Raw genomic sequence first — 15,579 nt, 5'->3', positions numbered from 1 at the left:
GTACCCCCCCAAAAAATGATGATTTTGGCACTTTATATGTAGTGCATGTACAATAGGCCACTTGCAAACAATGGCAAGGTGGACTTCTAATTTTGTTTTACAACTGCCCCAATAGTCTAAGAACTACAAAGCAAAAGATCAGAAAGATAGATCTATGCAATACAAATGCCAAATTGGCCAAATAAGATCATATGATGAAAGTATAATTTCTACCCACAATTTCTTTAAACCGATAGCATATTCTGAGAGTAAACAAGAAATAATGCACTTTAAAAAAAAATGACACCTGAAAAGGAGTTTGTATGAGCCCGAACGGAGACTTGGAAGTTGCAGAAACAAGGATTGGATAGGTGCAGTCACCAAAAATAGAGAATTCTGAAAAATCTATCCATCAAAATCAGAAAATAATTCCACCACGTGAAAGTACACAAAATTATAGCCTATTTCAAAAAAAATTGCACCAAAAAAGGAGCAAAAATGAGCAAGATATGGCCATTTGAAGTTGAACTACAAATTCAAAAAGCTCAATGAGAGGGGCCTGCAAATTTTTTGAAAAATGATGACGTCAGCGAACTACAGGGTTAAATTTGACAGTTGTATGACCGTCGCCAAAACTTCACGGTTGACTGGGCGCTGACCTAGTGCGATCTAATTGGCCAAATAAACTAATGTAGCTGATGACGTGTTAGGCTGATTGGGCAACCAACTAGACTGTAGACGTGGTGCTCAGGCAAGCCCCGCTGGTAGTCACTGTCGTTCCGGTGCATGGTCGCCAGAATCCGGTGATGGGAGTTGTCGGCGGGAGGTGGCAGCGAGGCTGGGAGGTGCGGTGGTGGAAGCTGCATGACGGGAGGTTGCAGGGCGGCACGGTGGTGGCCGGGGAGCCGAGGAGTAGGGAGGCACGGCGGGTGGAGCTACCGGGGGAGCTGGTCATAGGGGCGGCGCCAGCTTGTGCTGCAGCAGGGCAGTGAAGCCGCCAGTGGAGGTGCCGCCGGTGGTGGAGCCGAGACCTACAAGGGTTATGGGGGGGTCTTCGGACCCCCAAACAAAAAGAATTGATTTTTTTTTAATTTTTCCGCAAATTTTTTTTTTTCAAATTTTTTTTGACGAAATTTTTTTTTTTTTTTTTTTTCAGAATATTTTTTGCAGAAATATAAATATTTTTTGAAACTATTTTTCAAAATTCGTACAATAATAGCAAAATTGGCGAAAAAAATTTCTCACCAAAATAGGCCGACTTTATAACCAAAATTTATGGAAACGGCCACCTGGATGCAATGATGAGGTCGGATCTGGTCTAGGACACCTCCAAAAGATGCTGCTCCTCAGATCTGCCTCTTGACGTCGCAATAATGCCTCTTCAAGATGAATCAATGCCGCTCTAATGGCTCTGATACCATGTGAGATTTTGCCAAGATCAAGAGCCAAATGAAATGTACAAAATAGAGACACAATATAGGACAAGAATAAACTGTATTCTCATCAATAGAAAATGATCAATCGTTCAATTATTAAATGAATATGTGCCTGCTTATATAGACAAGGCTATATGGATATGTGAGCACACAAACATGACATGTGGCTCAATAAGAAACAAGGGTAGGTAGGAAATAGGTGTGGGTAGGTAGGAGAAACAATATAATAGTCCACATGAGGTGGATCACCCACTGAATGTGGAGTGTAACAACAAGATCAACACCATAAAAGGTGGAAATTCTCCTACACACACTATCCCAATGTTGGCACAAACACCCAAGTGTCTCATACCCAAACTACTATGAAATGCATTTCCTAAGTAAACTTAAGTAAGTGTAATAATATCCAAGATGAATAATTATTTACACCAACAAATACAAAGGCTTAAGATGTAATTTAAGTGATTGAGTATGAGCCAAAGCCACTCAAAATTGAAAAATAACAAAAAGAAACAAGGGTGCATACTATTTTAGGGATTTTGGGCTAGGGCAAATAGATAACCCTAATAGGCAAGCACAAAACCTAAAATTGCAATAGTGCTACTAGTGGTAAGAATCCAGGAATATCCACACTAATTATCTGTACAACATGCTCCTTTGGCATCAATAACAATATTTCCAACAAATTGTCTTAGTAACATTTTGCAAACTATCATGGACTCTAACAAGAACTACATTTTAGCCCTTGTTGTCATTGGAATATGAAATCAATCAATTAAATATACCACCAAAAAATTATAAAAGTGTGTTTGATTGGTTATAATATTTTTTTTTTTAATTGATTAATTGTAATAGTATACTAATTTTGGTAGGTATTAATAAATTTTATAATTAAAAATAATAAGTTGCTAAATAATAACAATTGTGATGAGAAGGATTTCTTGTGTAATACCAAAATTTTAAGAGATGAAATAAATATTGAAGTTAAAAAATATTTTATGATATAAAGATAATTATAAGAAGTCTGTAAATTTAAAATTATTTTCATTCTTTAAAATAAATATCTTCATTTTTAACTAAAAATTTATTGTTTATTTTTTTAAATATAAAGAGATTAAATTTTAACATATATATAAATTATTAAAAATTATATAAACAAACTCAACATTAATTTAAACTCTAAAATCATAAATTCTATGTTTGATATAATATTCACATACATATATCAACGACTATACTAAAATCTAAATTTTTGTTAGAAATATAGCAACTAATTAATATCTTGAATACTAAGAACTCTAGGTATTTATTTTAAAAGATATTACATATAGCTATTTAAAATTTACTTATTTATAGATAATATCTATCAATTTTTTTTATAAAATAAAGGGGAAAAGAAGGTTTCCTTCCTTTACAAAGTTCAAAGGCAAAGCCAAAACATTATCATCACAAATAAAACAATAAATTTTAATAAAATTGCTAGAAAACAATATATCAAAACTAATAGTAAAAATAAACACAAAAATAAGAACAAAGAGCCATTACCTAGCTAGTAGGAGACTCAACCAAGTCATGAAGCCTACTCATGGTCTCATGCTCTTCAAATATCATGCACAACTTGACTTTTAGGGAGTTAGACTCATCATTGGAATTATGTTAGTAGCTTTCCCCTTCTTTGAGTTGGTTCTATTATCCTTGTATGAGATATTGAAGCTATTAATAGTGAAATTAAGGCTTTTCTTACTTAAGTTGATAATGATATTGACCAAGTCCTCCAAATCTTAAAAATTTCATTTTATCATAGGAATGCTTTATTGAACGATGTTAATCTTCTTTTTGTTAATGTGGAAAATGGTATAAGGAACATCATACTTCTTGTTTACCTCCTTAACTTCAACTCTCATGTTTGGTTGATCCTTATTCATTGGGGTATTTGTGTTCTTGTTTTGATCCTTAATATCCCTCTCTTGGGGCCTGTTCTCTATTTTCTTTTCTATTGGTAATCTCCTCATCAACTTAATTTAAGCATCACAAGGCTGCAAAAAGTCAAACATTGGTTTTGAATGATATTAATCACATTTGGATTAATACTATAATTTGGATTAATACTATAATGCTAGGGGTACAAAGAAACCTAAAAAAAATGATAGCTCACAATCTAGAAAACAATAAAGAAATGGAAATTTTGGGATACAAAGGCAATGATCCATATGAGATACAAAGTTGGCATTTAAAAGTTAAGTCTTGGCACATTTGTAATGGCATTGATTTCCTTTTACTTCCCTTACATATTGGCACTTCATCACTCTTTTGTTTTCATTCCATCTAGGAAAGTATTGGTGGTGGTAGAGTGAGAACCAAACCCCAATCTTGTCGTGAGCTATAAAACATCAATGATTTGTGGGAGATATTTTAAAGAGGTGACATCAAATCATATTTTCAGGCCATGAGAGGCTTTGACCCCTCCCTTTTTAAAATTTTCCCAATCCTTGAATATGGGAAAGGTGAATATTGAAGGTGCATAGTTTGAAGTGATATTGGATTTAATTTGCACAACCACTAGTCTCTCAACTAAAGGAATAACAATAGCATGTTTGAAGAGTAGTAGAGATAAAGATTGCATAAATATATTCTTTATGTGTGATGGATAGCTTGTAAAGTACCATAGTGGCTATTGTAAAAGAGAGGATTTCCCTACCCCCTAGTGTGAGGTAAGCAACCACTTGATAAGGTAATTTTATCTTGGAAGGAAGATTTTAATGTGTTTTCATTTAACATTTTTGGCTCTTGATTAAGCTTTTTCATAATTTGCTTGTAAGATTCTCTTACCACCTTCTTTTCTCATTGGAAAGCTCCATGAAGGAGATCCTATACAAAAACTTTGACTCATTTTTTTTTCTCATACCACCATTGTCTTATTAATTCTCTTAGTATTGTAGAGTGTCCTTTACATGAGTTCTAAATCCTTACCCCCAAATCTAAAATATTCTCTAAGGTCCCCCTTCTCTTTCCTTAAAAGTTAGACTATAATAGAGGAGAAGGATGAGAGGTTGGTCGAGGAGGTTAAATCCCAAGCCTCTATAGTAGGAAAAAGACCCTTTTGGGGGAGGCCAAGAATGAAGATGGGATAAAAATGAAAGAGAAGGAAGTGGTCCATCCCAAGCATAAAAGGGAATAGGAGATTTGCTAGACAATCAACTCTTAACCACAATTTGAAGGACAAAACCATGTCTAATGATGTGAAGGCGGTGAGTTCTAGTGGGGGTGAGGTTAGCCTCTATGAATACAAAGAATCTGAAAAGGAAAATCTTACAAAAAAAGATTATGTTATTTCTAATTTTGATTATAGAAAATTCGAAGATGGTTAAAATACTCACAATATTACTAACACCAAAAAGCCAAAAAATCCCAAGTTATTACTAACTCTTTGGTTAGCATGTTGATTATTATAGAATAGTCTCATGATATATATTTGTCCCTTATAATAGATAAAAATATATTATTGAATAAAAATTTCTGAAAGATTATTATTAATATTAAATGTTTTAAATTAAAAAATATTATTTTACAATAAAATAGAACACCTGCCTACCAGTTTTGAAGTCCAAAATTATTATTGACCATCTTTATTGACTGTTTGAAGGTTAAGGCATTTCTCATTTTGTTATTCAAGTAGAACTGCATAAGCTTCCATTGACCACCTATCCCTATGGGAAACTCGCCTGTGGTCGTTGCACTCTTCCTCGTCCTCCTCTGTCCTGGGCCAGCCGTCGAAGCTCAAACGGACTTCATCGATGAAACTAGTTTCTCTTTCGTAAATCTGTCTGGAAGTGCAACAGTGATCCCCGATGTAGGTATCCGCCTCACCGATCAGGCAGAATTCATCAAGGGCAGAGCTTTATATTCAGAACCTGTGCGTATGAAAGATGGCGGGTCCGTGGATGAAACATTTTCATTCAGCACTACCTTTGTATTCTGCATACTCCCTCCTTCAGATCTTTCAATGGCCGGAGATGGATTGGCCTTTATCATAACGCCTCGGGCATCGCAAGACAAAGCTGCAACCGGTCAACACCTTGGTCTGTTCGACAAGTTTACGAGCATGGGACAGTCTTCCAATCATCTGTTTGCAGTAGAGTTTGACATAGTAAAGAACGAAGAATTCAATGACATTAATGGCAATCATGTGGGGGTAGATCTCAACTCTTTAATCTCCATAGAGTCTAAGTCTGCAGGTTATTGGATTGGCAATCAGTTTTTAGAGCTGGATCTCAAGAGTGGACAGAATATACAAGCTTGGATTGACTATGATCATCTTCAAAAGGAGCTCAATGTAAGTGTAGCCCCTGCTGGTTCTCTTCGCCCAGAAATTCCCCTGATATCTATGGAGAATCTGAGTTTGTCCAGCATTCTTGAAGAAGAAATGTATGTTAGTTTCTCAGCATCAACAGGATAGTTTCTCAGCATCAACAGGATTAACAATTGCAGGAAATTACATCCTTGCCTGGAGCTTCTCTACAAAGGGAAAGGCACCTGCCCTGAATACATCTATGCTGAAGCCTATTTTACAGAGGAACCCCAAATCCAACAATTTGCCACTAATAGTCGCAGTTAGTACCGGTTTGGGTGGTTTCCTAGTACTCGGGGTTGCAGCAGGAGCAGTAATGTGGTTTAAATGAAAGAAACGCAGAGACCCAATTGAAGATTGGGAGGTGGAATATTGGCCTCATAGATTAAGCTACAGAGACTTAGCCATTGCAACCAAGGGTTTCAGAGAGGAGCAAGTCATAGGATGTGGAGGCTTTGGCAAGGTTTACAGAGGAGTTCTTCCTAGTAACGGCCTTGAAGTTGCTGTCAAATGTCTCCTCCGAGAGAGCAGGGAAGGAGTGAAGGAATTCGTAGCAGAGATTTCAAGTCTGGGGCGTTTACAACACCGGAATCTTGTGCAAATCAGGGGTTACTGCAGGCGAGGTAAATGGCTTTTCATAGTGTATGATTACATGCCCAACGGAAGCTTGGACAAATTGATTTTTGAGAATTCTGGAGGAGTGCTGGGATGGGCTCAGAGGTACATGATTCTACGGGATGTATCTGCTGGACTGCTGTATCTTCACCAAGGATGGGAACAGAGAGTAGTGCACAGAGACATCAAGTCCAGCAATGTTTTGTTGGATTCGGAGCTTCATGGAAAATTGGGGGATTTTGGGCTTGCTCGTTTGTATAAGCATGATGACAATTACTTGAGCACTCGTGTGATGGGAACGCCAGGGTACATCGCACCAGAAGTAGCACACACCGGAAAGGCCACTCCCGATTCCGATGTGTTCAGCTTTGGGGTTTTAATGTTGGAGGTTGCCTGCGGAAGGCGTCCTGTGACTCCCTTTCCTGATGCCCCTCAAATTGGTTTGTTGGACTGGCTGAGAGAGTTGCAGGACAACGAGAAGCAATTGGATGCAGCGGATCCAAAGCTTAATGGTGAATACATTGAGGATGAAATGGAGAGAGTGCTCCATTTGGGATTGCTCTGTTCCGATCCTCAACCGAAAGCCAGACCGAACATGAGGCAAGTGCTGCAAATTCTTCAAGGGGAAGCATCCCTCATTTCACTTTCGCTTGACATGTGTGAACAAAGTCCAATGACAGAGAGCTCAGACAATTACAGTACATATGCCTACCGTTCCACTTCCTTGGAGGGACGTTAGGGCTGTAGCCGCGGATTGGGCGAACCGGGTGATCTTTTCAGTTTTTTTTTTTCAATTTTACGGTGCATTGCATATCTAGTACATGTCAAAGAAGTTAATAATACTTATATTTTAATGATATAAGATTTTCAAATGTTGTTGTTGTTTTATATGTATGGAAGTCTGTACTACATTCTATGATTTATCATTCATATTTTCAAAAAGAAATCATTTCAATTGCAGTTTATTCATAGGAAGCACAGAGGGTTTATTTTGATCTCATTTTCTAAATTGTCTATTTATGCTCTCAACTACAAGGGGTATCCAAAGAGCAGGTGAAGTCCGACAAACAATTGGATGTCATTAAATATCAAATTCTCCAACTACATGAAAAAGACACCATACGATAGATGCAACATTTATTGAAGTTCAAAGTGTAAATCTGCTGTTGTAATGTTTCATTGGTGATCAAAGTCATTTTGTTAAACTGATATTATACGTTATTTTGGACTGACTTGTAATTGATTTCTTCTTATTTTGACAACCTATTTGCTGCTCTTTTTTAGGTATCTATTTTTTGCTTTGTTTCAATAAAAAAATATTAATATGCTACTTTCTTTTGATAAATTTGATATTAACACGAGTAGTTTTTTAAGTTGATCATAATTTCAAGTTATATACATTACAATAAGCATCGATTCATAATGTGTGACTAAATATTTCTCATTTGCTTGTTCAAATGTAGGAGTGCAACTAAGCTTCTTGATAATTCGAAGGCCTTCCATGGAGACTCTACAAGTGGAGTGTAATCTTATTCTTGAGATAATACATTAAGTTGTGTGGGTATTATTGGAGGCTAAGTTTTTTTCAAAGGGGTTTTTTAAGGTATATATAGTGTTATATTAATATGAGAATGTTTTGTTATTCTTTTATGTTGTGGATTTTGAATACTTGTTTTCATTTATTTCCTCATAGAGATTATGTGGATTTCATATATTTTTCTTGTAATTTCATTTTACTACATACACTAATCTAATTGATATACCCCTAAATTTTTAGTGACTATCTTATGTATTTATTTCTAGGTTAAATTTGTATATCCCCCTCTCATTTCTATCTTATCAACCAAATTCATCACTTGCACCTACGTCTAAGTCAAAACTAATTTTATTGTCATCTCAAACATTAAATCCTCTATAAGCTAAAAAACGACATACCATCTTAGAGAAAGTTTTGATTAAAAAGTACTTATACATCTCAATCCACTAACACTTACCACACCATATATTACAACAAATCGTCAAAATAAGTAAAATCATAAATATAATATACAAATCTCAATCTAAATTATGATTGAAGGGTTCCAGAGATATTTGGTTATTCTTTTGGGTAGCATCGTGACATTATCAAAAGCTACTCAATAACTAGAATTAGGAAACTTTGATAGTATTAAAATCAACTTGCACAACACTAGTGTGACAATTTTTTTTTTTTTTGATCAGCTATATTAGAGTTGAGATTAAGTAGACACCCCTATGATTACGAGGCTTTATCACGATACATGACTATGTGGTGTAGAGAAAAGGTAGCTTCATGATTTTTATAAGACTAGCATAGTGAATGCCATCTCCTTTAATCAACCTATGCAAAGTGCTATGTAGAAGATTTGGAACACCAATTGTACAACCCCACTCCCTTCTATACATGCTTCCTAACTCCCAATACCTAATCATATATACGGTGTTTAGTTTTAAAAACATTGAAAGTGATGATTAAGGCACAATGATGCTGATGAAATTATGGTCAAAATTTGACAATTTATTAAGATATGTTATGCCATGTGATAACATTACTTTGACAATGTAACGTAAACAATTAGCATTAAAAAATTGAGACATGTCCAAAATATGTGATAGAAAGAGATAACAAGATAATTTTAACATGTCAATGTTTGCAAATAGGTCCTTGCCTTGATACCCGAAGAAGTATATATTGATTACATTATATGTTAAACTACTTTCTTCTCTATGACATTTTTTTATAATATCTAATCATTCAATATTTTAATAATCTATATCAAAATTAAATATAAATTTTAGTTGGATACTTCATTTTTCTACACATCAATTTTCCTCTCAAGTGAAGTGGACCGTAGTGGTAGTTTTCTTCTTTCCTTTTTTCTCCTACACGAGGGTGACTTCAAGTGGTGGCTAGTCTACCTTTTGCGAGAATACTGTTTAAGTCTTTAATGCACCCATTGCTATCATCCACCTTTTACAAAAACGCTATAGAAAAGTCTTAACGTTGTATTACAATCTACAAAGAAATGAAGGAACACCATAATTGGGCCAAAAAAGTCTCATCTTTTTTAAGGAGGAAGATAAATGAAGCATCTTCAAACAATATTGATATTGAAGAATATTACGTGTAGGTTTTTTATTGACACTTGTATATTTTTATGTATTGTTATTTTTATTGATAAAAGTAAATTAATATATTTAATTTTGAAGAGATGGTTGTTCTTATATTTTCAAGCTTTCAAATTTTTTTATTTTTAATAGTTTTGAAAATTGAAGCGTTTTGAGATGTTAAAATTGATTTCAAATAAAAATAATTTGCACTTTTAATATAGATTGTGAATATGTTTAATGATTAAGTAAAACAATTGTTATGAAATTGAGATTTTTTTTAATTTATTTATTGAAGTAATGCAAAAGAATTACATAAGATTGGTAGTCAAAACACTGTCAAGAAGGATCAAAGACAACTATGACATGTTCATATAAACAACAGAAGACAACAAGGACCAGTTGAGTAGCACATAACAACAAACTAGCTGAGTCTCATAGTAGCAACACATAAAACATAAGAGAACATAGCAACATTACATGTGATCAAATCATGAAAATACAATTGAATAAGAGAACAACTATAACACAGTTGGGAGAAAAGCAATCAGCTGCGATGCTAATTCAAAGACCTTGAGCAATACAGAGCTTCCTATTCTTGAGTAGCTCAGCCACTTGGTGTTTGATGGTACAAATTTGGAATTCCAACTTTAAAATCTTCCTAGCATCCTCCTAAAGATGAGAGAAAAGAGATGCAAGAATAAAAAATGTCAGAGTAAAACTTTAAAACTGCAAATTCCTGATGATCATGATGATTATTAAATACCACTTTGCATCTGATTCTCCATAAGTGCAACAAAGTAACATGTCGAACTCCATCAACAATAACATTATTATAGGGTGATATTGCTAACATTGGTCATTCTAGGAATTTTTTGATTTCTCACTCTTATTTTTTGGAATATCGCAATGCCTACCGCTGCGAAGCCTTCCGCTGCCCTAAGGTCGTCTGTTGCAGCCGTTGGGAAGCCTGCCGCCCTACGGCCTTCTACTGCAGCCACCCAGCTTCAACCGACTGCGGATGTCATCCCGCCTCCTCTCCCGAATGCTGCACCCCCTAGCGTGGCTGCTGCGATTGGGGCCTTGGCGGAGGTTTATGTTCGTGCCTTGGTGGGGGGTCCGGGAGCTTCTACGCCTCTTGCCTCGGTTGCTGCTGGTAATATGGTGGATGGCAATCTGGTGCATCCGGTGCACTCAGATACTAAGCGGGTTGCACGTGGCTTGGGCCCTGTGGCTATTACTGTGTGCAAACCCTTGGTTTTCAGGATGTCTGCTGATACTGAAAAGGAGGTTATCCATAACTCCTCTGTGTTTGAATCTCATGGTTTGATTTGTAGGTTTCGGGGCTTTTGGCCTAGCTTCCCTCAGCTGCACACTTGGATTTCTCAAAACTGGGAACCGCTCTTAAAAGGTTCAATTAACATTTTTCCTTCAGCCAAGGGTTTTTTCATTGCTAAATTTGAATATGTTGAGGATAGATCAAAAATTTTAAGTATTAATCCTTTCAGCTGGGAGGACAAATTTGTTTTGATGGTTAAACCTTGGTTCTCGGGTTTTAACCCATCTACTGATTCATTTAATGAGATTCCTATTTGGGTTAGGCTCCCTAACCTTCCCCTTCATCTATGGACATACTCTCTACTAGAGGAAGTAGGGGAGGTTTTAGGCGTATTCTTAATGGTTGATAAGGATTCTTTCCAAATTTATTATTCTACTTATGCTCGGATATTGGTTAACATGGATGTTTCTAAAGGGCTTCCAATTGAGATAGAGATTGAATCTTCCTTTGGATCTTAGGTCCAACCACTCGACTTTGAGAGTATCCCCTTTAGATGTCGAAAGTGCTTCTAGATTAGACATGTTGTTGCACAGTGTGAAACTAATAAAAAGAAAAAAAAATCTGCTTCTTGGTGGAAGGTTGCCTTCTCTGAACACTATTGTGTTAAAAAGAAAAGCTTTTCCTAGGTGGTTGCGCAGGTTCCTCAGGCTGATGGTATTGTGCCTCTGTTTCTGGTGTAGCTTTGCCTCAGGAGTGTGTGGATGCTTGCGGTGGCATCTCGATTGATCATTTGAAAAATGTTGGATCTTCTTCTTCGGTAGATGGCCTTCCTGCTTCCCAGATTGCTGTTGGACCTTTGTCTGATTCTCTGACTTCTATTGTCCCTGCCTCTCTCGATGTTGGCTCTGTTCCTCTTGGTGATGGGAGGTCCTCTATTTTGGACCCATCCTCTTGGCAAAAGGTTGCTGCTAGGGTTGAGGAGGGATGGATTACTGTTAAAAGAAAAAAATCTAAATTGTCCTAGTCCTCTTTTGATATGACTCTTTGATCCCACAAGGGCAGATCAAATTCTTGATCCATCCTGATTGGGTTGGGGCTGCTGTCTTTTGCAGCCCGCTGGATTTTGTTGGGGGTCCCTTTGTGTTGTTCCCCCTTTTGTTGTTTGGTTGTGCCGCGTCTCTTTTGTGTTTTGTTTCTTTGAGTGGACTTTCAAGTTTATCTTTCGGTTCAGGTTGCAGGTCCTTCTAAAACCTATCTTGTATAGGGTTTCTGGTCCCTTAAAAACTTGTTTTCCTTAATAAAAAACAATAATATTATTATGAAGCCCAACCCCAAGTAAGGCCTCTTTCCAACTGAGATTGTGTTAAAAAATGGTTGGCAAGTCTTGAAAAATAGAATTCTAAAGTTTCTTAACAAATTGGCAACCCTAGAAAATGTGCTTTATATCTTCTCGACCATGGCAAAAGGGACAATTAAAGGGTTGGACCATAATACACCTCAACTTGCCCCCAATGGGGAGTTTGCAATGTAGTATCTTCCAAGCCATTAACTGGGCCTCAACATTGATTTTTGATTTTCATATTTGAGAATAAAGTTTTGCCCAAAATCTTTCACTAAACTTGCAATTCCATTTAATGTTTAGGCAAGATTTCAAAGGCAAATTAGGAAGCAATTGTAAGTATATCTTTTTGAAGGAAAAAAATAGGAAAGGATAAGTTGATAACCATAGCTAGTCTTTGAAAAAATTACATTGAATAGGAGTGCATAGCTTCATAGATAGCTCAAGTGGCACCAAGGATTGAACAAAAATCACAAATGGTTTGAATTTGTTGCTGAGATTTAAATGAAAGTCAACAATATGCCATGGTAACCAATTAAGGGTAGTAAAATCTCAAAGGTCCCCAATTGTATTGATCCCTTTCTTATGCATGAAATAAGATTGTTTCCGAAAACTTAAAGACAAATGGTGCCCATGGTACAAGATATGTTTGTTCCACCAAATAGATGAAGTGGAGAAACTGAACCCATGTTGAAGTGAGGCATCTTTCTACCTTATAAGTTGACAAGTACATTGTCAAGCCTTTCGAATTGATTGAACAGTAGGAGAAGCTTTAATGGAAAAAAAGATGCATAAAGTCCGATTTTATTAAAACAACGCACAACCTACCATTTGCCTTTAATTGAGGCAAGGTTAATTCAATTTCGTATAAGGATTTTCCATGGTTCATCTCCTTTTATAGCTCTAATAATCCATTTTGTCACTAAACAAATCCATTGAGTTTTTGGGTCAATTAACCCCAACCCTCCTTTACATCTAGGTTGAATAAATCGAGTCCAAGAAGTGGCAATAAAGCCATTGCTTCAATCCCATTTAGTCCACAAAAATCAACAAATAATTTTGATTAAGTCCCCATAGCCTTTGTTAGAAGACATCTAACAAGAGGAACAATAAACATGAGTAGCAAGGAAGATTTTATTGGCAACCTGTATTTGTTTTGCTAGTGAAAGGAATTCATTAACCTAGTTAAAAAGTTTAGATTTAACTCTATTGAGATACCAGCTCCACATATCAAATAGAGGAACCCCAAGATCAAATGGTATCCCAAGATACCTCACAATTTCTCCATGCTTAATCTGTTTCCATTCTTGAGGTATCTAATGAGGAGTAGACCCAACTTGTATCATCAAAATTTTAGTCTTATCATGAGCAAGCTTGGATCCAAAAGCAACACAATATAGCTCCAAGATATCCATCATGTTGGAAATATCCTTTTTCGAGTTTTACAAAAATAACAAACTGTCATCAACATAATGGGAATTATTAACGAGGATACTATCTCTGGTTGGCATCCCATAACGCTTCTCAATACTTTTTACAAAATCATGGCAAAGGCCTTGGCTATTAGGATAAAGCTTGTGGTGCAAATGATTGTTCGAACTAAACAAATTGGTTTTATTGCCAGAAGATATATTCTTGATAAACTAGTTTTGGCTTGGGAAACTTGTGAATGGGCCCAACAAACTAGGCAAAATATTATTCTTATCAACTTGATTTTGATAAGGCATATGACAAGATTCGATGGAATTTCATCCTTAGCATGCTTCAATGGTTGGAGTTCAACTCTAAAATTCGAGCTCATATTCAAATGTTGTTTCAAGATGCCAATGCATGAATTATTATCAACAATATGATGACGAATCCCTTTTCTCTTCAGAGATCTATTCGTCAAGGATGTCCTTTAGCTCCATTTTTATATGTGCTGACAGCTGATGCATTGGGTTATATGCTGAGAAGTATTTTTACAATAGTAGATTAAATTTTGTTATGGAAAAAAGAACATGTACAATATCATGTAAAATGTAGTCAACATGTAGCCATTGTAATTAATGACAATGGAAATTGTTACTTATATTTTTTAAAGACTATTTAAAACATTATATTATGTAAACTAATAGAATAATTGAAACTATATAAAATGTTGAAAGAACATGGACAAATTTTAAGTGCATGGGAGATTAATGTCTTGGTCAAGTGGCTAATAGAATCCAACTTAAATTCTAGAAATAAACATGTGTGTAAATCTTAAGCTTATTTTTATTCAATGTGATACAAGATTACAAATAAAACAATTATATGCTTAAAATCTTATAAGTCTACTTGTATTTTTCTTTTAAGTGTATGTAATAAGTATAAAATAAATAGATATGCTTGAACACTTCCACTAGTAAACAAAATTTATTATAATAAAAAGAATCCTTAAAATATCTAAGATAATTTTACAATCTCTAAAAATACAATATAATCAAATACAATAATCATGATAACAAATGTACTAGACTAATACAGTGAATGTCATTTCCTTTAATCAACCTATGCAAATCGATCTGTAGATTTGGAATGTTAGTTACAAAACCCCACCCCCTTCTACATACGCTAACAACCCTCAGTAACTACTAGTTTATAGAGGGTTTGTTTTAAAAAATATTGAAAGTGATGTTTAAGACACAACGATGTTGATGAAATCGTGGTTAAATTTTGGTAGTTTATTAAGAAACATTAAGACACATGATAATATTTATTTGGAAATTAACATATAGAATTCATAGTGGGCAAATAAGAATGGAGTCGTTGCAGGTACTTGATAGGGGTTTTAGGGGATTGAGCAGTCAAGGGCTTTCACTCTCTTTGATGGTGAGGGATCGGTTTAGTCTCTCAGGTGGGCCTCTTTTTGGCCTTCCCTCATTATCTGGTGTTACGTAGGTGCCTCCCAGGACGACTGCGGTGAGGGATATGGTGTTAGGGTCAAGGGATGTTGTGCACCCCTGTGCAAAATAAATTTCGCTGGAGCTTTCTAGAGAGATTGAAATGGAAGTGGAGCATAATGTGAGTGTGTTTTCAAGGCTAAGATTGATTGGTTGCTTCAAAGGTATTTGGCCGAGTTTAAAAGATTTTCATAAATGGATTTATGAGAATTGGGAACCGATTTTGGATGGCTGTGTTCAAATTTATCCAAGTGCGTGTAGTTTTTTAATTGTAGTTTTTAAAAATGTGAAAGATAGAAGTATGGTGATATGTGACCATCAATGGTGTTGGGAGGACAAATTTATGCTAATGTTGAAGCCATGACACATGAATTCCAATCCATCCACTGAATCTTTTGACTTGATTCTTTTATGGGTTAGACTTCTGAATCTCCCTCTTCATTTTTGGTTTGATTCTTATTTTAAAACGTTAAGGAACTCTTTAGGCAAATATTTAATAGTGGATGAGGGTTCATCAAATATTTTGCACTCCA

At 35.6% G+C, this 15,579-nt stretch overlaps 2 protein-coding genes across 2 annotated transcripts; both read left to right on the top strand.

The window, feature by feature from the left end:
* Window positions 1-5,124: 5,124 nt before the first annotated feature.
* Window positions 5,125-5,871, top strand: LOC131057130 (L-type lectin-domain containing receptor kinase VII.1-like). Its single transcript, XM_057991314.2, has one exon. It carries the CDS (start codon window positions 5,125-5,127, stop codon window positions 5,869-5,871), a length of 747 nt encoding a protein of 248 aa, XP_057847297.1.
* On the top strand, window positions 5,841-7,141 carry LOC131057129 (L-type lectin-domain containing receptor kinase SIT2-like). Its single transcript, XM_057991312.2, has one exon. The coding sequence runs from the start codon at window positions 6,416-6,418 to the stop codon at window positions 7,115-7,117; it is 702 nt and encodes a 233-aa protein (XP_057847295.1). The 5' UTR covers window positions 5,841-6,415; the 3' UTR covers window positions 7,118-7,141.
* The last annotated feature ends 8,438 nt before the right edge of the window (window positions 7,142-15,579 follow it).

Source organism: Cryptomeria japonica, chromosome 7 (assembly GCF_030272615.1).
Source record: "Cryptomeria japonica chromosome 7, Sugi_1.0, whole genome shotgun sequence".
Lineage (NCBI taxonomy): Eukaryota > Viridiplantae > Streptophyta > Pinopsida > Cupressales > Cupressaceae > Cryptomeria > Cryptomeria japonica.
This window is presented reverse-complemented; position numbering and strand designations above follow the sequence as displayed.

Bases quoted from the DNA above. Each gene is read 5' to 3' on its own strand.
- LOC131057129 (XM_057991312.2), top strand. From the start codon at position 6,416: ATGCCCAACGGAAGCTTGGACAAATTGATTTTTGAGAATTCTGGAGGA.
- LOC131057130 (XM_057991314.2), top strand. From the start codon at position 5,125: ATGGGAAACTCGCCTGTGGTCGTTGCACTCTTCCTCGTCCTCCTCTGT.